Below are 24,425 nucleotides of genomic sequence, written 5' to 3'. Positions count from 1 at the left end.
ATGCCATTAAGATTCCCATTCTCCCTAAATTGATCTATAGATTCCTAACAATAATTATTAAAATCCACTAATACTTTTTAAAATTTAGACAAAATGGTTCAACTCTAGAGTTGTCCAGAGCTCAAAAACTTGGAGGATTTGTACTACTTATTATAAAGCTATAGTACTCAAGATAGTTCAGTACTGGCATAGGAAGGAAGGAAAACTGGATCAATGGAAAAAAAGAGTTCAGAAATAGTCAACTGAATTTCAACCAAGACACCAAGTTAAGCAAAAGAAAACTAATTCCAAGAAATTATACTGGACATTGGATATTGTATGAAAAAACTTTCCTCCTGTTACTCCATACTTTGAATAAAATACCAAAGTCCACTAATTATGAAAGAAAAACTGATAAATCAAATTTAATCAAATTGCAATTGTCTGCTCAAAAGGCAGCCTAAATGTCTATTGGGAAGAAGTTATTCCACAGCACAGATATGTAGTAATAGGTTTACATCCAGAATATATAAAGGACATCTTAAATTAACAAAGACAATCAATTAAAACTAAATGAAAACCTCGGATGGACCACAAAAGAATATATCCAGGTGGGCAACAGCACATGAAAAATTGATCTGTCATTAGTTATCAGAGAATGAAAATAAAATTTACAACGGCATATCATTTTATCCTATTAGACTCACTGATTTAAAAGAAGACTGATAACATCAAAATGGGATTGTAAAGTCATACAATCACTTTTGGGCATTATTTGGAAGTTTCTCATAGTTAAACATTTACCCTGTACCCAAGAATCCAGTGCCAAGAATATACAAAACTAATCTACATGATAGAAATTTAAAAAGTAGTTTCTTGGGGTGGACATAAGGATTGACTGGAAAACAGCCTTTATAAACTTTCCAAGGTGAGGGAAATGCTCACTATATACTTTTGGATGATGGTTATATGAGTGTATGTAACTATTAAAACTCATCAAACTAAATGATTAAATGTAAAAACAACTCATTAATTTGAACAAAATAAATCAGAAAAAAACAAGCATATACTACATGCTTTCCACTCAAATATACTCCAAATTGAAACAGAAGTATAATTTAGAGGGATGCGTTCTGAAGTATAAAATTATGAAAACAAAGCAAGATATTGATAACCATGAAGGGCAATCTCCAGAGTAAAGAGAGGTACATTGTGGAGGTTGTGATGAGAGACACCAGGGGGACTTGGTGTCATCACAAACACAATTCCTGGCTTGGAGAGCAGTCTTGCCTTTGCAGTGCCTTACTAATGTATTCATTCACACTCTGCATTTTCCTTTGCATTCTAGACTTCACTATTTCAAAGTCTTTAAAATGTTGTTTTTGTTTCATTGTAAATGGCCATACACACGTGTTCTCACACAAGAAACAGCACCAGGTAGCTCATTAAGTCAGCTATTAAACTAAGCATATATTACAACTAACTGGATAAGATATATAATGCAATAAAATAGAATCTACATAAACTTCAAATAACAAAATCCCTAGAGTTTGTCTTAAAATGAGATTCAGAAGATTAAATGATTCATTTAATTTTCATTTCACATCTCAGTTAAGTTTACATGTTTTTAAAAAGCATGCAGATGAAAAACAAAAGAAATGTGACAGCAAGGAAAGATGCTGTCACTGATACAAACATGCAAAACACATATTCTTGTTTGTATAAACCCTAAAAGGTCGCAGACACTAGTTTTATAGCAAAAGGGATATCTGGGAAGCCACAAAGAAATTAAATCCCTTCTGTATACAAACAAGCATAGCTTTACTTTTTTTTTCTTCTTAAAAAGAACAAATAAACCCATGTAAAAAGTCTCAAAAAACTATGTAAATGCAACATAATTATGTTTAAACCACAGAAGACAGAAAATTTAGAGTTAGAGATTCCATGGTAAATTTTAATTCTATCCTTATGTATATGTTTTATAAAAGAGTCTTTCATTACATGATCACATAACACTGGTCCATGTAACAATCAGTTCAACAAATGTTTATTTTACAATGTGTGGCGGGAAAATATTTTATAGGATAAATTGTAGGAAATTAGTATATCATTTTAGTGAATGGTTAGATAATACTCCTTAGAATTCTGGGCATTTTCAGAGTATTAATAAACCACTTTGCCCTGATTTCCTTCTGAAGAACATAAAATTTAACTCATTTACAGCAAGTATTTCCTTATATTTGAAGTTGACCTTTAAATGTTGAGGTTATTTTGTTGCAGTGAAAAATTTAAGACATTAGGATTTTGGCACGTTTTAAATCATATATGACCAAGTATTTTGTATAAAATAAAGGATGAATAAAGCATGAAGATATATGAGCTTATAATACCTTTTTAAAGAATCCCTTATCAATATTGGATATATGAATCGCTCTTGGCAATCATATATCTTAAAACTGATTTTTTTTAAAGGAAGAACAAAGCATTTATCTTATCTTTCCTATATAAGGTATACTTTAGGTCAATCAGTACTGAGATATCAGAGCCTTCAATCTGAGACATATCTTGTAAAATTATTAGATTATAAAGATAAAGAAACAAATCCTCAAGGCCCCCAGACAAAAGATCAAATAACCTACAAAGAAAAAATTAAATTAAACTAGCATTGAACTTTTCAACAAAACTTGTTATGAAGAAAAACTTACAGAAGACAGTGTGAACCGAAGATGTTATGTCTAGCAACGCTGTCTTCCAAGTGTTTATAGAAAAATAATTTCAGTCTATTAGGAACTTCTGTATCTATGAGACCCATGGTCTATTCTCAAAAATTCTACTGGAAGACAATCTCCAAACAATTAAAAGATTATTGTAAAACTTCAGCTGCTGCTGCTGCTGATGATGATGATGATAATGATGATGACATTTGTGCCTATCAATATAATTGTCAATATAAGATTAAAACAAAGACAGAGGACAGAATAGAATGATAATGTTCAAATGTTACATAGTGCAAAATAGAAATGATGCACTTAAAATGTGGGAGGAAAAGGAGAAAAGAAAAAATAGAATAAGCTTGCTGATTACTGGATGGACAATAACTATGAGTTAAAAGGTACCAATAAAAATGGAGAAACTAAATAGTGAGTGACTAAATTAGTAAAAAGGAGAAGGAGGGCCTTAGAAAATTTTGTAGGTACAAAGGTAACCACTAGAACAAAAATGCAAACCTTTCTAACTAACAATAGGAAAAGACTACGAATCTGATAAAGAATCATAGTGAATACAATAAAATGCAAATAATTTAAAAATATTAAGACATTATTGAGACCAAACATTTTATTCATAAGTGGGAATTGGGTTAATTCACTTATTAAAACAAAAAGTGTGTTTAATTTAGCTCTCACATCAAGACCCATCTTTATCCTGTATATAAAGGCACACTTAAAGGGATTCAGAAAGACTAAAAATAAAAGGTAGATCAAGATTTAACAGGTAAATGGAAATAAAAATAAAGGAGGAGTTAATGATCCTGACAGCACACAAAATAGAAAACAAGCCAAAATACACTAAGGTTGTATTAAGTATAGCACCTAGAATATTTAAAACCACAATCTGTAGCCACTAGAAACATCATGTACCAAATAATACAGCTTTGGTCTTCTAGAAGCAAAAATGTCATGCAAATTTAAGAGGACAAATTAGAAGCACACTACTAAGAGATTTTATTATGCCATTTTCAACACACAGGTCAAATGTACACAAAATAATGAGTAAAGAGAGTACACCTGTCTCTACATAAAATATAAAATAGGGCTGGGGAGGTGGCTCAGTGGTTGAATGCCCCTAAGTTCAATCCCTGGTGCCAAAAAAAAAAAAAAATCATCTATTAGTACATAAAGGCAACATCAATAAGCACCATAAAAATAGAAATAAAATAATCTACACTCTGACCAAAATGCAGTATAATAAATATCTAACAAAAATAAGTATTGTCCTTGTGGAATTAAAAAAAAACTATTCAACAACTCCTGGACTAAAAAATAAAATACAAACTAAAATGAAGGAACTTCTTAAAAATGATGACAATAAAAGCACGACACATCAGATTCCAGAGTACACTTTTAAGACAATCAAAGGAAAACTCAGAGCACAAACTATGTTTAAAAAGAATTAAAATAATTTCCCAACTCAGAAAAATAGAAAATGAACCAAAAGAAAGCAATTATGCAGCAATCAAGATAAAGAAGAAAGTATGCAGTAGAAGAATAGAAAAGTACATCCAATTAGTAAAATACTCTTTGCAGGACAGATGGCACACACCTGTAATCCCTGCTACGTGGGAGGCTGAGGCAGGAAGATTGTAAATTCAGTCTCAGAACTTAGTGAGACCTGACTCAAAATAAAAAATAAAAAGGGCTGAGGATACAGCTCAGTAGGAAAGTACCCCTGGGTTTAATGCCCACTACTGAGAAAAATAAATAAACAAACATTTTTTAAAAAAATATTTTTCAGGAAAAAAAAAGAACTATTTATAATACCTAACCTGATCAGGAAAAAACACACGAACATTTAAAATGACTAAGAAATGAACTAAGAAATTAGTAGACTCACACAGATGCATAAGCAATTTCTACCAAACTTTAAAAGCTCAGATAATCCATAGCTCGATAAGTCATTCCAGAGTGTAGGAAATGAAAGAAAATGTCTTTATTCTTTTTTCAAAACTAGTATTGATATCTAATTTGACACAGTTGAAAATAAAACCCCAAACCAGAAAAAAAAACCCTCCATACTAGTACTACTAATAAATATTCTAAAAATACTAATTAAATAGTAATAAGAGTTCTTAAGAAAATAGTATGCCATAACCAAATGAGACTTATTCTAGAATCCTAAAGCTGGATCAAAGTTTGGAAAGGCATTAATATCACTCACTATATTAATCAATATATGAAAATCATGGGGGAACATAAGAAATATAACCTACATAAGTACTCAAATAGCCTTTGACAAGACTCAACAACTATTTTAAAATAAAAAGCAAGAGATATTTTTTAATATGATATATATATATATATATATATATATATATATATATATATATATATATATATATATATATAAAACATATGTATTAGGACTAAAACCTTTATTTTACTTTATAGGGAAACACTAAAGATGTTTCTACTAAAATCAAGAGCAAGACAAAGAGAGTCGCTACCTCCTTTTCTATCCAACACTACATTTCTAGGAAATAAAATAAAGAAATTAGAAAACAAATAAATTTAAAGAATAATATTTTGTAAAGGAATAAAAACTCTTTAGAATATGCTAGAGCAGAGTTTGGCCAATTTTTTTTCTGTAAAGATTTTGACAGTCATTTTTGAGGGCCATTCAGTTTCCATGGCAACTACTCCGCTCTGCCATTATAACACAAATGCAACCAAAGATAATATGTAAAGAATTGAGTGCCATTATGTTAGAATCAAAATTTATTTACAAAAACAAGATCTGGCCGATGAGCCATGGTTTGTCAACCATTGTCCTAGAGAATAAACCATAAAATGACCCCAAACGACAAGAGAATTCTTCAGGGGAGCAGGACAGAGAATTGATATACAAAATTCAGTAGTGTCATCAAGACAAACAGTTGAAAGGACACAATGGTTGCTGAAGTTTAGATCTGGAATGTCCTGCAGAGGCTCTGTATTAATACTTGGTCCCAGCCCATGGCACTGTTGGGAAGTGGTAGAACCCTTAGGGAGATGGGGCCTGCTGGGAGGGTTTAGGTCAGTGGGGGCATGCCCACTGGTCCCTGTCTCTTTTGCCCCTGGATATAAAGTGAATTGGGATTATGTGCCAAGCATAGCTGCCATGATATGCAGCCTTGCCTTGGATCCATAATCAAAGGAACCACCAAATATGGACTGAGACCTCTGAAACTATAAGCCAAACATACTTCTTCTCAATATCAGCTGATTTTCTCAAATATTTGTTACTGGTATAGAGAACTGACTCACTCGTTTTGTTTTGTTTTGTTTTCCAACAAAGGTAGAGGGAAAACAACAACTTATATAATCAACAAAGACCAAAATCCACATGAAGAAAACTTGAAAACACTCTTCAAAGTCAAAAACCTGGATTTGAATAATGCAAGATTTCTATAATTTTACTATGGCTATGTAGGTTGTGAAGATTAAGGGAAACTGGATAAAAAGTCTCTGCAAAACCTGGGTACTCTGTTTTTGCAACTTTTCTGTAAGTCTAATGCTATTTCAAAGTAAAAGTTAAAATGAAATATATTTTTTTAAAAAAATAGTAAAAACGAGGTGTGGACAATAAATCATAGATATTTCTGGAGTTTTTAGCTTCAATACTTTCAGATGTTTGAAATTTTATAGTGTTTTATTAGAAAATCATGCTCCCCAAACACAAGTGTTAATGGTTTTTTTGCAATGTTGGTGTGATTTTATGTACTTGAAGGCCAAATTACCTCCAGATGAATTCTTTACATATCAAATAGAGACATTAAAAGTCAAGAAGAAGGGAAAGTTCAGCATGAATAAATTTACTTTTTCATAAACAGTATTTTAGGATACCTATTGGGCTGTTTTACAGTGAGACATAATTAAGATGAAACCATTAACATTGAGTTTTAAAAGCAATAGTCTGAAACTCTGTAAAAAAGCCAAAGGAGTTTTACAGAATTCTGCTTTCATCAAAACTGCTTTTGATTAAGTAATCAAATTGTTATTATTAAGAAGATATTTCTTATTCTTACAGAGAAATATATTAGGTGTAAGAGATGCTTTTGTGGCTTATTACATAAAATTAATAAATTGTGCTAAGAGTTTACATGTTTATCCTGATATGTGTACCTAGATTTTAGCCACAGCTACATCACCAAAACACAAGCTGGTCATTAAAATGAGTTCTTAAATCATGAATTATATAAAACTTACATAGGGAGAAGTATTTCTCATTTCCTTACATCTAACTTAAAGCTCGAAGATGCAATAAATCCTACAATTCCAGCAATAATAGCCACGTCTGAAACATGATGCCCCATTCTTACCAAACTCAAAATACTGTTTTCTGAAACCATGTTAGTGTGTTTATAAAAATACTGTGGGAAAACCATATCACAAATACAAAAGCTGTTGCATAGAAAAGAAGAGTTTGGTTCTTAACTTTAAAGATTTGCTATAAAATATGACACATTTGATCAATTTCTCTCCTTTAAACACTGCCTTCCTTTAGTTGTTTTCATAGTCTACTCTTCTAGAAGTTTTCGTCTCAGATCATTGGCTGATCCTCCTCACTTTCTTTATGAGTAATTTTTCTTTTGTCAGTTTATTCTCCTTAAAAACTGGTTGCAATAGGATTCTGTTTTTGTCCCTTACTTTTGTTTTATCTTCCACCAAATCTCTCATGTATTATCCATGACTTCAGTTACTGAATATTCAAAATATTATACACACACACACACACACACACACACACCACGTTCACATCTTTATCCTAAACTTTAGATGTGAATATTTAATTGACTAGCTGCCACTGACACTTGGATTTCCCACAGAAACTTCAATGTCTACACAATCATGACTGAACTCATCATTCACTCATAGAATAAGTGTTTGTTGTTTGCCTAACTTGAGCCTGGTCCTGGGCTAGACATTGAATGTATAACAGGGAACAGACTGACTTTGTCCCTCCCCTTATGAAGTTGAAGCTTCCTTTACTAGCCTCCACCTGTACTCCTCATATCATTTAGTGGTAACGTTAGCTGTCTAGTTACCCAAGCCAGAAACCTGAATGCCATCCATGACTCTTCACTCTTCTGTGCAACTCACATTCATTCACCTGGTCCCATCCTCTTCCTTTCTAGCTTTTTAACCTATTTCTCTATTCTTAATTACAGAATTAGTTTAAGCTATATTCCTATTTGACCTGCAGTCAACCCCTAAGAAATTTCCTTGTCTCTATTCATGCTTAAAACACTTCACTGACTCTCTGTAGACTTTAAAACAAAATCCAACCTCAGCATGGCACACAAGGCCTGAATTACATACCAATTTAATATGTCAAAACTGTACCCTTTAAGTGCCTTGTTTTCAAGTGACCTTTTAAGGTAAATGGGTCACTATTTTGGGCCACTTTATTACAATTTATGGCAAATTCAATTAACTATATATAAGGGAGTCAAATAATTAAGGAAGAGTCTTCACCTATAGATAAGTTCAGATACTATATAATCTGACATTCATTTTCTATTTTTATTTTCATTTTCTATTCTCTTTTAAAATAGCTATTAATAAAAAAATACTGTTATATCAACAATACTAGCCAACATTTACCTAGCACTTACTATGTGTCAAGCACTTTACATTAATTTACATTTACATTAAATCACTTAACAATTATGACAACCCAAAGAAATAGTTACCATAACATCCCCATTTTATGTACACGGTAACCAAGGCATTGAGGCATTTAGTAATTTGCTGAAGGAAAAATAATTGGTAAGTAGTGAGACTGGCATTGCAGGAAGTGGTTGCAGAATCTATGTGCTCAACCATTATACAGCATACAAAACAAAACAGAATTGTGCAAAGTATTAAACAGGAACTTTGTTGTTATAAAAATGATACATACTAATCATGCAAACTGTACAGAAAAATATAAAGTAAAAAACACCAAATCCTACCACCCGAAAACAGAAAATATTAATAGCTAATGTAAATTATTCTGGATAGCTCTTTATGCCTAGGTAAAATTGATAAGCAAATAGTTACATAATATATAGATGATAAAAATAATATATGATATATTATCTACTGCCATTTATGTAAAAGATGATCACATTTACACACTTACACACTCAATCTACACTACCATCTTTGCTTTTATTTTTGTCAGTTGTATTTTTACACTGTCATTACCAATATCCATAAAATTTAAATGATTTCTCTAATGATAATTCCTTCAGTAAGATAATAAACTAAGATAATTTGTCTTAGTTTAATATTTAAATGAATTCAACAGTCTCCACTGGCTTCTTTTAGCTGTAGTTTTGCTGTTTTGAAATACTTTGAGCAATTTATTGTTTAAGTTTCTGTCAGGCAACTTTTTCAAGGAGAACTAGTGAGAACTGCATTCACTAATCCTATGTATGCTTGAGAATGTGTTATTGCCTTCATATTTGAAGGACAACTTGGCTACTATGAAATTCTTTAATATTTTCTTTTTTATTTCTTTGTTTCAGCTTTACTTCTCAATAAATGTTTTTAAAATAAACTGAGACAATACAATAGCCCAATCAATCCACAAATAACAATCCATAATTATAAGTATACAATAAAAGAGATGGTTTTAATACTTCCATATACCGGTAATCGTCTAAGTCAGGAATGGGTAAACCATCTCTGTATAGCACCAAATAATGCATATTTTGGGCGTTGTGGACTGTATGTGTTTTGTCTCAACTGTTCAAGTCTGCCTTTATAGGCAAAGGCAATCATAGAAAATATGCAAAAAAAAATGGTCAGGCATGTGGTCCAAACTTAATTTATAAGAATAGCATAAGGAGTGGACTTGGCTTAAGGTGCTGATTTCTGACTCCTAAATTTTTTATTGGTGCATATTAACTATAGAGAGTGGTGAATTTCATTGTGCCATGCTTGCATATGCATATAACATTGTAATTTGATCAGTTTCACTACCTGTTTCTTCCCCTTACCCAATTTCAAATTATACTACAGAGCCATAGTAACAAAAACAGTATGGTTCTGGCATAATAGCAGACACACAGATCAATGAAATAGAATATAGACAAAGAGAAAACCCATACAGATACAGCCATCTGATTCTCAACAAAGGTACAAAAATATACATTGAACAAAGGCCTATTTCTTTTTTTTTTTCCTTTGTTTTTGAAATGCTGGTAACTCTTAGGATGTGTTGCCAGTGACCATTCTGGGTCAGTATTACTAGGATCTTTTTGACCTGCATATTTATCAGAAAGCTTTTTTTGTTATATCTTTAAAAACATGTTCCATTGGTTCCAACATCTACTTGAACACCAATTATGTTTATGTTGGATCTCCTTGGGTTCCATATATATATATCAATTTCTCTATTAGCATTTTTATATTTTTATTCTTCATTTCATTTTGTAGGTTCGATATACCACATTCCTGTCTGTTTTCAGTTATGTTTATTATATTTCTGTTGCCTGTATCCAGGCTTTTAGTCCAAGAATTTTTCTATTTCTTTTCTGTTCTCTGACTACTTGATTTTTAAAATTATTTAAATTGTGTTATAAAAGTTTTTTGTAAAACTTTATGGTTTATTTTGGCCATCTTACTAAAGGGGACTATATAGTCTTAACAGCCTTGTGACTGTGGGAAAATTATTTGTCTGAATTTATCTGTTTTCTTTGGTGATAGAATCACCTCAAACACAATCCCACAAATATCTGCCATTCCCTTTGCCCTGAGAACACATCTCCATCCAGTTTGGAGCAGTTAAAGAGTCAATCTGGTCCACTCCAAATCTCCAAAAGTTTATAGTGACAGTGTTGCAATCTGGAAACCACTGTCTCCCACACCCTTTTTACTCCTGAGTGACTTCAGCAGTCTCTTTGGGATAGACGACTGTCATGAACAACATAAAATGACACACCCGTATGACTTTTCCTTAGGTTCCACTTCTCCTGATGTTTTATAACGTAAAACTGGGTGTCTGTTGGGAAATTCTCCACTCTTCAAAGGCCCACTCACTTCCCTTTAATCTCTGCTCTCTATGTGGAAAAAAAAATATGTCAACTATGCAATGGAGGACTATGGCATTTATTTGGGGCAAAATCTTGAGATCTTAAGAGGCATATTCTAGTTATCAGCATGACATAGATCAATAATTCATAGCATTTTGCTATGGTGTATTTCACAGTCTAAGACTTGGAGCTGTGTCCATTTCTGTATTTGGAGGAATATGGGTTCTTTTTAACACTTGAGCTTTTTGTAGCTTTCTATTCTTTTTTTCTTTTTTCCCCCCTTCATAGTTTTCATACCATTAACCAGAAGTAATACCTCTCACAAAATTCCAGAGTTTTGTATATTTACTTATAAGCATTTGTTTAGTGCCCTCTTATCATTTATTTTACAATTTTAAAATTATCTTTTCACTTGTATGTCTCACAAACTCAATCATAAGGTCCTTGAGATCTGTTTTTTTATTAATGATTTTTAAAATTTTTGTTTTTCTATTTCAAAACAGATTCTTTAAGGTTCAGAATAAGAAACAAGAATAGCTGTTTTCTCGTTTTCTTAAGTGGACTCAATTTAAGTCAATAAATATCTCACTTTAAAATAGCTATATTAAGAAAGGTTGAAGGTCTATTGTGGAGAGTAATATAATGGTAACATTTACCTCTAGCTGCCAACTAGATAAACTAGTAATGACTTGTGTATAAAACATTAAAAATGAGATGCAGAATAGATGTAAGAGCTCTGCAAGAATAAGTTCTATCTGTATAAGTGAAAGTCAATATATTTATTAAGAACTTAATAGTCACCAAGAGAATAAAAAAATGACATTTGAAGTAGTCTATCAAGTGATATAGAAAAATATTACTATAAGGAAGATAATGACAAATACTATATGAAGGGTATTTAAAAAAAAAAACTTAAGGTGACTTCTCAGGTGAAGTTAAACCCATCTCGGGGCCTTCGTATTTGCTACGCCTGTCTGAAATGTTTTTCTCTTAGGCTGCCTTCTTTCAGGTCTTAGTTTAAACGCTCTTCTGGAGAAAACTTTCCTGCCTACTTAAGCTAAAGTAACCCCCTCCCACGTAGGTTCTCATCTTCACAGTATTGAAGACACTCTGAAAATAACTGTATAGTGTCGCCCACTCCCCAAGCATATACAAGATAACAGAAGTTCCCAGACAGCGGGAATTTTGTTTTAATTACCCTTTATCCCCAGAAGCTAACATAAAAGATGCTCAATAACTATTTGTTTGATGAATAAGAGAATAAACAAGGAACCATATAACTTCCGACAATTAACATTTACCAGAAAAAGATGAAATGGAGAAGTAGAATAAGAAGGTAAACGCTTTGAATACCACGCTAAGGAGGTTCTGGTATGGCTTTTAAAGCAGAAATCACTGAAGGTTCTTTGGATCCGGAAAACAAAATGACCAGATAGTAATTTAGGAAAATAAGTTTCAGTGCCATGTAGTAAGGTATTTAAAGAGAAGGAAGAGCCTGAGAGGTGATACCAGGTAGGAGCTTTCAACAGCACCTATGTCAGATAAAGGATGGCAGAACCTGGACCAAGAGCACAGAGGAGGAAACAGTTCCAACAAATCAGAGGTATTTGAGGGCTAATATGAATAGATGAAAAAAAAAAAAACAGTGATCAAAAGAAATTTATAAATCCACTTCTGACATGCACTTATCAGGATGTAATGAATAATGTGTTTTACAAAGATAAATACCTTAGAAAATTGTCTTATAAGTCCAGTCAACATCATGTGTGTATACTTTAGTGTCTGAAACATCTGAAGGTGAGGCTGGATTCTGTGATTTGGATATGACATAATTCTATCCCCCCCAAAGGTTCATGTGTGAAAAAGGCTTGGTTCCAAGGTGGCCCTATTGGGAGGTGGTGGAACTTTTAAGAGGAAGGGCCTACTGGGAGGTCCTTAGTTCACTGGGGGCATGAGATAATTCCCATGCAACCCCTCAAGTTCTTGTAAGAGGGTTATTATAAAAGGAGCAAGCCTAGCCTTTCCTTCCTCCCTGCTCCTGATTCCAAATGTAATCGCTGTTTGTTCTGCATGCCTTTCCAACCACTATTGCTGTCTGTGCCATGAACAGCCAAGGGGCAGCCCTCACCACAGAACCCACGCTATGCCATGTGCACATTTAGCTTCCAAAACTGTGAACTAAATCATCCTCGTTTTCTTCATAAGTGGCCTATGTCAGTATTTCATATGGTAACAAAAAGCTAATACACTACTGAAAACATTATATATATATATAAAAGAGATTATTAGATACTCTTGAATCAAAATCCAAACAACAGAAATGCTGCTGCTATCTTAGACCGAAGGTGACAGAGATGGGATAAAATTTAAAAATCATCAAACTTGTAGGATTTTACAGATCAGACCAATAGAGCTATCTGACTGCAAACAACACAACCAGGATCGTGAGTCCAGGAATCAGGGATGGAAGTAGAAAGACACTAGGAAATTACCCACTAGTAAAATTTTTATTTCCTATTCCTGTACCCTTATGATCTGCTGGCTTGGAGGTTTTCTCTCCAAAGGAGAATTCTTCCACTAGGAGACACAAGTATGATTCTGTTGTACTAGAAATTAAAACTGCCACATTGTTACTTTGTATTCCCATACCTCTAAGTTATCAGGCAGAGAGTTACTGTGCTGGCTGGGGTGGTACTGACTAGAATGATACTTGAGAGACAAGGAAGAGTGAGTCTGGAATACAGGAGATCCTTTATGGCATCTCTTAGTGTTACCATTACCTTAAAATCAATGGAAAATTACAATAGCCCACTCCAGGCAGGACAACTAATGGTCCAGACCAATCAGGAATAAAGATTTGGGTCACCCACAGGGAAAGAACCACAATCAGGTAAGGTGCTTGCTTAGGGCAAAAGGGATAACAGATTGGGCAGTAGAAAAGGTAATAAATACCAACTATGAACATGTGATCAGCCATAGAAGTGAGGATTGTAAATATCATGAGAGGGTCTTCCTCACTTTATTATGAATATTTTATGTGTGTTTACTTACATATCTCATCAGGTAACATGAGATTTACTACTTTTATATCCTAAGTATTATCAACTTAATATGACAGTCCTTAAGTAAGGGAATATCGAAAAGAATAAACCTCCCCCAAGGAATTCTTCTGGGGAAACAGTCCATGCATTTTCAGCTGTGCACCGAATAGTTATTTCATGAGAGGCTGAAGTAGGACCTTGTTGGAGTCTTTATTTAAATATTAAATATGGTTTACAGAAATGCATGTAGGTGTCACATTGACAAGGGATGATAGTTTTGTGGTGGTTAATTTTATGTGTCAAGTTGGGTGGATCACAGTGCACAGATATTTGGTCAAGCATTATTTAGGATGTTTCTGTGAAAGTGCTTTTTGGTTGTAATTAACATTTAAGGTGGTGGATGCTAATAAAGTAGTTGACCCTCCATAATGCAGGTGGGCCTCATCTAGTCAGTTGAAGGTCTTACAGAACAAAGAGTGTCTTTCCCTGAGCAAAGGATTAGACCAGCAAATTGCAACTCCTTTCTGTGTCTCCAGTCTGCCAATCTACTGCAAATGATTTTGGACTCACCAAATTTCACAGTTGCAAGAATCAATTCCTATGATAGATAGATAGATAGATAGATAGACAGACAAATATAGATAAAGATGTGTAATTGTCCTTTGGTATCCATATAGGATTGGTTCTGAGGTCATCCAAAGAAGTCCAAGTACAGATGTTCAAGTCCCTTACATAAAATGGTGCAGTATTTGCATATAAACTATGCATATCTTCTCAAGTGCTTAATATCCATCTGTAGATTTTTTTTATAATACCTAAATGCAATGTAAATAGTTGTTATACTACATAGTTTAGGGAACAATGAAAAGAAAAAAATTCTGTAACTGTTCAGTACAAGAGAAATTATTGTAGCTATTATTATTATTATTATCATGATCATTACCGACATCATTATTTTGACACTCAGGATTGAACCCAAGGGCACTTTGTTACTGAACTACATCCCAAGCCATTTGTATTTTTTTTTATTTTGAGACAGGGTCTCACTAAGTTGCAGAGGCTGGCCTCAAACTTGTGATCCTCTTGCCTCAGCCTCCTGAATAACTGGGATTACAGGCATGCGCCACTACACCTGGCACAGATACAACTATGTTTCTGAATATTTTTGATTCACATTTAAGTCTTTTCTTCCTGTATAGACAACAATTTGCTTGAGGACTAAGATCAGAGTTTAAAATCCTTTGTCTTTTCACTTCATAGTTCAAAGTTCTTGTTAGGTACTCAAAATATGTTTGCTGAATCAGTAAGAAATAAGTAGTAAGATACCATGAGCATACTACAAGAACTAGACACACCCTAGTTAGATATAGAGAGATAATTCTTCTCTGGGAGGACAGAAATATGTTCATTGCATTAAGGTTTCACATGGGAATTTCATTAGCAGTCATTGGAAATCCTCCCAAATGCCTATTCCTGCCCTACATTTCTTCCAAAATAACATTTTGGCTCAATAAGTCATGCTTCAGTAAACTTGTAATTACTTATAACATATTTTGTCTTTTCATCATCTGTGCACATTAATTCTAAGCAATGATGTTATTCTATGACCACACAAAGGTGTCCTGAAATGAGCATATAAAATCTCTCCATCTCCAAGTGCACTTACACCATACTCTCGGGCTCTACCGCACAAGCACCAACTGCCTTTGTGACATTCACAAGAAGAGCCTGGTTTATTCCAACGAGGAGGTTCACAAGCGGTTGAATGCCACCACATCTCCGGACAATGACTCGGTTTTCATGTTCTTGGCAGCATTCTCCCAAGGCCCCAACCACATTCACAAGTACTTCTTCGGGTTGATCGGTTAAAAGTCCCACCAAAGTTTCAATGGCTCTGTATTCCCGAAACCTAAGATCATCACAAGAGCATGAGACATTTGGCTAATATATAATTGCAATTATCAGCTCGCTTTATGCTGAAAGTAATGTTTCTCTAACAGCTAAAAATTACTAAATGCCAATCACATTCTTATTCAATCCTTACAGAACTTTACAATGTAGATACTATTTAATTACCATTATCAGATGGCCAATCTGAAGCTTGGTTAATATGAGGCTGTCATCCACAGCCAGCCATCTGCTCCAGATTGTCCCTGGGTCACTAAGCTGAACAGCCTGTAAGACAGCTATGGTTCTGATCACATCTTAGTTCTGCAATTCCATTCTGCTAAGAGTTTCCTCCTTACAGAGAGGTGATTTTACGTGGACAAAGTATACTAAATATTTCATGAAAACAAATGACATATGTTTACTTATAAACACATTAAACATAACTTTTTTGCACCTTTGGGTTTAATAAGTCTCCCAGAATTAGTAGCTTGTGCTACTTACATTAAGAAAAAAAAAACTGTCAACTTCAGATATCTTCAATATTAACTAACCATTATACATTTTAGCATCTCTCTCATTGTGCAATTTTGCTGATTATTTAATTATATTTTAAACCAAAAGAAAGTATGATATATAAAAGTAAATATTTGAAAATCAATAGTTTCTGTATATAACATCTTTTCCCCTTTCTAATAAATTTCAGCAGTGTTTTTCCAGTATCATGATGCAGCTGAATTTTTACTGCTGAAATGTGGTGGAACATTTAATTAAGATAAAAAATAATTAGTTGAGCTAACCCTGATCTTGTCACAACTTCATTATACATTCTTTTTTTTATGTTTTTTTATTAGTTGTTCAAAACATTACAAAGCTCTTGACATATCATATTTCATACATTTGATTAAAGTGGGTTATGAACTCCCTATACATTCTTTACTAAGTATGTTTATTCTGAGTCAGGACATATGAATTTCCTGTTAAAGGAACTCATCAGATGGAGACAAGAAGGAGGTGTCTTAGAATACTCATTGAGAGTGTGAACTCTAAACATATAAAACAAAAAGAGTTAAATTTGAAGGTTAAAATAAATTTAAAAAATTTACAAGCACTTTGAAATAACAAAATAAAATTTCAAAGAAATCACTTTTGAAAACAACTACTCCAGGAGTGGTTAGTTGGCATTCTGCTGACTCATCTGTATATCTTTAGAACAGGAAAAAAGGATGAAAACACTTTCATCTCTAAAGATTCCTTGGGAAATTTATTCCTTCACCTTGATAGGTCTCTGCAGGAAACAGCAGCAGAGATACTTCTGATTTAAATGACTGTCCATATACCAAACAGCCTATTCACACAGAAAGGTCACTCCAGCAAAGCCCTTCGCCCTACTGAGGTACATCAATCATTGTCTTGTAGTAACACATTGAGAAGGACCCTTCATTTCTAAGGATCCCTTCATGCTACCAACTTAACCCAGAATGTGCAATTTTGAATAAATTAGAGCCACCCCTTTATGAAAATAGCACTGAAATTCCAAGAATGTGATTCCTTGGCCTGATCTTTATTACAGAATATTGAGTGCCTTCTCTTACTTGATCACATTCTCCTTGCTGATGGAGCATTTCCATATTGCCCCTGTGACAGCAGCCAACAATTCTTTATTCTTAGTGTTATTGAGTAGATTGGCCAGCGGTTTAAGTCCTCCATGGAGCCTCACCAGGTCACGGGTTTCCTCATCTTCAGCACACTATACAAAAAGTCAAATGACAGTCTATCAGTGATATAATGTCTCTCCAGCAATCAATGATTGCTGGCAAGGCTGGTCGTCAACTTATGATTTTTCAACTTCAGGGTGGCATGAAAGTGGTATGTACCCAGTAGAATCCTTACTTCAAATTTTCAATTTTTATCTTTCCCGGATTACTGATCTGCAGTATAATACTCTGTGATGCTGGACAGCAATAGTGAGCTGAATTTTTCAATCATTCACACAATTAAGATGGCGAACAACCAATATGCTACAGGAGACTATGTTGCTAAACTGTGATGTTCAGTAAATTAGTTGTTTTCAACACACATCAATATTTTCAACTTATCATTGGGTTAGCGGGATATAATTCCATCATAAATCAAAGAGCATAGAAACTATGAAACTTCTTTTCACAAAGTATCAAGATGTATCCAAGCAAAATTTAATAATTCTTCCCCAACACCAACAGCTATCTGATGATATCTCTCTCCCCTTACATGGTTCTGGGAATGCACAGCAGTTTTTACAACTTGGCAATTCTCCCAAGCCAATTTGGAGTAGCCTGGGCATCTACAGAGCCAGAGGCAAAGTTCAGTAAGAAAAAAATAGAATACTCCCATTCTTGGAGAAGGATGTCTACAGTGAGACACCCAGGGTTTTAGGAAAATATAGTGGAGAAGACAGACAAATGACAGGGAGGTAGTCAGACCTTGAATGACCCTTGAAACCTGAAGACAAAGAATTTTCTCAGTCGAGTTTCTGTGCTCAGAGCAGTGGATTTTATCAATAGTACCTGACATTTTATTCAAATATTTGTTCATGTTTGTTTCATCCTCTGGAATAAATATTGACTATATAAATATATCCAACTGATTATTATTCTCAGATTAAAGAGCCAACACATGAGGCATTCATGATTGATTTGCCTTTTATCCTAAGCATACAATTGTTTTCTGATGCTAGGCAAAGTAGAGGTATGTTGTGTGTCATCAATGAGGGCCACTAGAAGAGATCCTCACCATAATACCCCATAGAGTTACACTTGCTATGTTTATCTTCTGAGTATGATTTCTGATTCTCATTCAGTGGCAAATTTTAAAAAATAGTCACAATTTCTAAACAACTCTTAATGGCTTCTCATATGAGAGATATGTATAAGTCAAGGTCATAAATCCTTGTTATGGGCTGAATTGTGTCACATGTCAATGTCCTCTCAGTACCTCAGAATGTGACTGTATATGGAGACAGGGTCTTTAAAGAGGTAATTAAAGCTAAATTAGATCATCAGGATTGGTGCAATCCAATAGGATGTTCTCCCAGTAAGAAAAGATTGACACAGGCATACACACAAAGGAAACATCACATGAAGACACGGGGAAAATGAAGATGGCCATCTATTAGCCACTTACTCAAGCCTGGGAGGGAGACCTTAGAGGAAACCAACCCTGCTGATACCCTGATCTCAGACTTGCAGCCTACAGAACTGTGAGGAGATAAATTTCTGTAAAGCCATCCAGTCCATGGTACTTTGTTATACAGCCCTAGGAAAGGAATCTAATCCCCTACTGAAAGGAGTCCTGGGTATCTTCCTCTAGGAAGTCTGCTCTGGGTGGGTAGAAGCTGGTGTGGTCAGGAATGAGCCAGAATCTCATTTAAATGTCAAGGCCTTCTTTTCCTCTTTATCATTCTGTTTTATGATAGACTATGAATATTATAATTTACAAAAAATAATGAAAATTATGAAAAGATAAAACAGGCACACACTTACACACACACACACACACACACACACACACACCCCATCTTGTTTGATAGTGATAAATTTCTCAAGATTACTGTGTTTGAATAGGCCGTGCAAAAAGCAATATAGGATTATATGCTAAATAAATTGTTTTAGAAAACACAGATATATGTGTCCTTTTGGGTGGGGGATATAGGAGTTGAACTCAGGGGCACTTAACCACTGAGCCACATCCCCAGCCCTATTTTGTATTTTATTTAGAGATAGGTTCTCACTGAGTTGCAACTATGCAACTCATTGCTGAAGCTGGCTTTGAACTCATAATCCTCCTGCCTCAGCCTCCCAAGCCACTGGGATTACAGGCATGTGCCACCACACCAGGCAATATATATGTCTTATAGAAGTATAAGTAATCAGATATATTCAAGCATGTTTATATCTGACATATACAACAAATACAGTATCTACCATTATGGCAACACAATAGTTCTCAGACCTATTCAGGGATGAAAATCTCTGAGATGCTTTCTTAAAATTCAGATTTCTGAGTCCCCTTCCCAGAGAAGGGTCATGTGTTTAGAAACAATTAGAAATATTCCTTTGAGCTAGATGAGAAAGAACACCAATAGAGGCAGAAGAGTAGGCTCCTACCTGGTAAATGGCCATGGCACAGTGCTCCTGCAATTGCTCATTCTCACTATTTAGATTCTTCACTAGGTTTTCAATGATCTTTTCAGCTTTGATTGCAGCTCGGTAGTTTTCCTAGGAATATGAGCTTAAATATTTATGTGTATAAAATGCATGAATATAATTAGCCATTTACATTTATTAATAACTATGATGAGCAAACTTTCTAAGTAAATAAACACTGAAGTCAAAGTTGAACATAGCTATACCATAAGAGAATTATCCAACATTGAAGTTTGATCTTTTTTCTAATAGAAAGCTAATATTTTGAGAAAAAAAAATTCCTAAACAGCTATGTAATCTTAAAAATTATTATTTTTAACTAAAAAAAGTCAAGGTAAGAAAAAAAAAAAGGAAGCAGAATTGGTTTGTGTACCTCTGATGCACATTCTTGCAGTGTCCCCACTACTGGAATTAACATATTTTCATGAGAAGTCTTCAGTAACTGAGCCAGCAAAGGGATGCCCCCTGCTTTACGAATGGCTTCTTTATTTGAATGACTCTTACTGCAGCTCCACAGTGCCAAAGCCCCACAGCGAGCCACTTCCACATCTCTGGTTTCATACAGACTTGATTGAGCTGGTTCTGTTGAATTCTGTGCACAGTCTAGTAAAGCAACCTACAAGAAGAGATGAATGCAATGAACTTGGATGTCTTTAAAACTTAATTCACCATTCAATAGCCACAAGGTTGCTACCAAGCTCACCTCCATCATCACCATTTAAAAATCAACATTTACACTACACAGCAACCAGTGAAAATAAAGAAACAAACAAAAACCCTTCAAGATATTTTCCTCCAGATTTGGAAACTCTTTTATTTTCTTCTGACAAAAAAAAAATCTCACCAAGACAGTATTTTTCTAAATATGGTTCTAATATTTATATTAATAATATTTGTAAAAAATATTCTCAGTCTTTCTTGTACCTCAGAAAACTAAGCTTCCTAAAACCATTAGAGCTTTCTAATGAGAAATGAATGATCTAAACACACTTAATACCATGAGAACTTTAGGAAGTACACAGCCTTCTACGTGGGTTACCAAAACCAAACGGCACAGCTGCCAGCATCCTCCTTGTCCTTTGTAATAATCAAAGTCACTGAAGACCTTACGGAAAAGGCAATTTATTAAAAGGATACAGCAGTAGTTCAGATTGCCTCTGGGAGAAAGTGAAGCCAGACCTCCCAGAGCTGTGACTGGAACCACAATAAGAAGCTACCTGCCATTCTCTGGGCTCACCATCTTTATCTGAGGACACTGGTGCCATCATCTACTCCATTCTTCTTTGTCTATTGGTCAATTGCCTTGGATACAGCCCACCTATTCATGCTGCCCTTCATCCTAAATTTAGAAAGGAGTAACCCAGACTAAGTAGAGTCTCTCAATCCCAATTCCAAATTCCTGGGACTAGCATGAGTAGACAGTTACAGTCTCATAACAAATGGCTTAAGGAAAGACAGAGGCCAGCAAAGGGAGGGAATGTTCACATGGTTTCTAACTACAGACTACCAATGGGGTAGTAATGCAGGAAAGGAATTCTAAGACAATGGGACTGAACACAAGGCAGACAGCATAAGAGTACCTTTCTACTACAGCTATTCCCTCATTATCACAATGAAGTCCAAACTCTAACTCACTGAATAAAGCCCTGAGTGAGCACATGGCCTTCCACCTTTATCTTGCTAGTTGACTCATCTCACCTTGACTCTGGCCACATTAAGTCACTTGCAATTTCTACTCAATGATGTTTCTTAGCTCTGGATCTTTACCAACATTCCTTATCTTCCTGAAATGCCTTTCCCCAGCAGGTGTGCCTGACAAAACTTACCTCCCCAAACCTTGGTAAGCAACATCTCCCCTCTTCAACTGACCATCCCCCTCCTTTGTTCCTCCACCATTCCCTGTACTGGCTTCAGTTAAATAGCTGAAGCTCACCATAAGTCTTATAGTTTCATCTATATCCTACCTACCCCCATACTCTTTACCTCCATTAGATTGTGACATCACTAAGGTCAAGGAAGCACATTCATTTCTTTTCCCACTACCTGATTCTTTACCTGCCTCCACACTGCACTTAGGAATTGTCAGGAATGTTTGCTACTAAATGTGGGACATCATCCTTACACGTGACTGGGTTACACTCCCCAGCTGGGTGCTGAGGCACTCAGTCACAGAAATGTAGCACCCTTCTTGGGTCTGACAGTCGGTGTCTCGTGCATGGGTGTGTCTTGCTACAGCCCCATGGGAGGAGCTATGCTCACCTGTTCCTTTGTAATATAACCCCTTGCCCTGTTTAGGATAGAATCTTCCATGAAAGTGCCTTGTGTGTGTCCCCTTCTCTTACTGTGCCCTAGGGTGTGGCCTACCCAGGTGTCAATCAACCTGCTGACAGTGGACATCATGAAGATAGACTCAGCCCCCTGAAACCTGACCCCTTGCCTCATTTGAATAGCTTCTCCTCAATAAAAGGGATCAGGGCATGCTCTCATTCTCTCTCTTTCTGAAGACCCTTAAGGTCAGAGGAGCCATCACAGTGACCCCAAAGAAAAAGGTATTTGTGTCTCTTGTGTAGTTATTTTACCTGGAGTGACCCCTGAGCCTTTTAGTCTCCAGAACAGAAACCCAACAACTAAAAAGGTAAAAAGAACATGGAAACAGGCCTTGGTACTGACAGCACTGGTGGGTCCATATAATCATCACTTAGACCTGGTAGATGCATTTCCCTAGATAGATGCATTCTCCCTGTTTGCTCAGACTTTGTGTCTTTTACCCTGTCATTTGTTGCCCAGTCTCCAGAAAATGACCTCCATCTGGTACCCAAAACACACCATGGCCAGTACCACCCAACTGGCTCTTACTGTAGCCTCGGGGCCCTTACTCTGAAGCCATAACCAGCCACGGTACACTTCTGTTTCGAGTCATCTTGCTCACTTCCAGTTTTGGTTAGGACGTTATCTATGAGTTACCTAGTACTCCTTCCCCATGCCTTGCAACCAAAAAGTAGATCCTAAATCCTAATCTTTCCCAGGTGTATTCTCAACCCAGCAATTGCAAGTCTATTATTCTTAGTCTATCCATTCTTGGTCATTCCTGTTTCCAATTTAGCTATCATTTAAAATTATATTAAAATGTGTGCTATTATCTTGATTGGGTAAGTACAATTGTTGAAATACCAGTTCCCCAAATGTGATATAGAAAACTCTCAAAAAACATGTTTCAGTTTTATTTTGCATTATTCATTCATATGATTTAATGGAAGCAGTTCCAGTCAACAACCACATCAATCTACCATATGATTTCAATATTTAAGCAAAATAATAATAATCATAGTAATGATTACATTTCTCTCAACATTTAATTATAAATTTTTTTCAAAGAAAAACTAATAGAATTGTACAGCGATTGCACAATAAATATTCATATTTCTACCACCTAGAGTCTATAAAATCTGCTGTATATGTTTTATCACATATGTATTCATCTACCTATGCAAACATGTCTATCTCATTTTGAAGCAAATAATTATATTTTATAAGTACTTTGCAATGACAATTGATAACACAGAAGATCTCAGTAAATTTCTGAATACACTTCTCATTGTACGTATTAACATTAAAATCCATATTCATCCAATAAATATTAACCCTTTGTGTAAGGTAGTGGCCCAATGGTGTGAAAGGCACTAAGATATGTTAAAGAACTTAAGGTGAAGAAATGGAGACAATAAAGAAAGATAAAAGCTGTGGAAGAGACCCAGTATATATTGATCCTTACTATGGAGTATGAAAACATATTTCCACATTGTGTTTACTTACTTTATTTATTGATCTATTTTGGTGCTGTGGATTGAATTCAGGGATGCTCTACCACTGAGCTACTTCCTCAGGCAGTTATTTATTTATTTATTTAGAGACAAGTTTTCCCTAATTTCCTAAGGCCAGACTCGAAATTGTGATCTTCCTGATGCAGCCTCCTAAGTCTCCGGGATCACTGGCATGTACCACCGTGCCTGGCTACATGTACATTTTTAAGGTCCTTGCCAACATGGCAAAGCTTATGAGCAGAATGCTGATATATTCTTTTCTTTTGATGGCAGCTATTGAAATAATCATTTTTTTCTTATTATAAAAGTAGGACATTCATAGAAGACAAATGTTGAAAAACATTTTTTCTATCAAAAAATCAGTAATCATTTCAGAGAAAACCCTGTCAACAACTTGTGGATCCACTTCTAATTTTGCATATGTATTTATATATGCTTGTGGGTAGCTCTCTAAAAGTTGGGATCAGAGCTGAGCGTGGTGGCACACATCTGCAATCCCAGCTCCTTGGAAGACTGAGGCAGGAGGATATTATGAATTCAAGGTCAGGCTGGGCAACTTAGGAAAAAAAACTTGTATCAAAATAAAAATACAAAGGATTGGGGGGTGTAGGTCAGTGGTAGAATGCCCTGGGTTCTATCCCCAGTAATGAAAAAGAAAATTGAGGTCATAAACATCAACTGTTAAAAACTGTTATCCTGTTATGACTTTATATAATATAATATACATTTTATTCAT

The 24,425-nt window shown here is 34.9% G+C and overlaps 1 protein-coding gene across 2 annotated transcripts in view; it reads right to left on the bottom strand.

Moving 5' to 3' along the window:
• The window catches only part of Odad2 (outer dynein arm docking complex subunit 2), a 162,031-nt gene that overhangs the window by 92,041 nt on the left and 45,565 nt on the right, over positions 1-24,425 (bottom strand). For both annotated transcript variants that reach the window (XM_027928670.2, XM_071619712.1), the window contains 4 exons: positions 20,242-20,484; positions 19,830-19,940; positions 17,280-17,434; positions 15,464-15,706 (listed from right to left, as the gene is read on the bottom strand). In XM_027928670.2, coding sequence (XP_027784471.2) covers positions 15,464-15,706; positions 17,280-17,434; positions 19,830-19,940; positions 20,242-20,484 — 752 coding nt within the window. The remainder of the gene's footprint in view (positions 1-15,463; positions 15,707-17,279; positions 17,435-19,829; positions 19,941-20,241; positions 20,485-24,425) is intronic.

This window comes from Marmota flaviventris, chromosome 12, assembly GCF_047511675.1.
Source record: "Marmota flaviventris isolate mMarFla1 chromosome 12, mMarFla1.hap1, whole genome shotgun sequence".
Taxonomy (NCBI): domain Eukaryota; kingdom Metazoa; phylum Chordata; class Mammalia; order Rodentia; family Sciuridae; genus Marmota; species Marmota flaviventris.
Note: the sequence above shows the minus strand (reverse complement) of the source record. Positions and strands in the feature narration are given on the sequence as shown.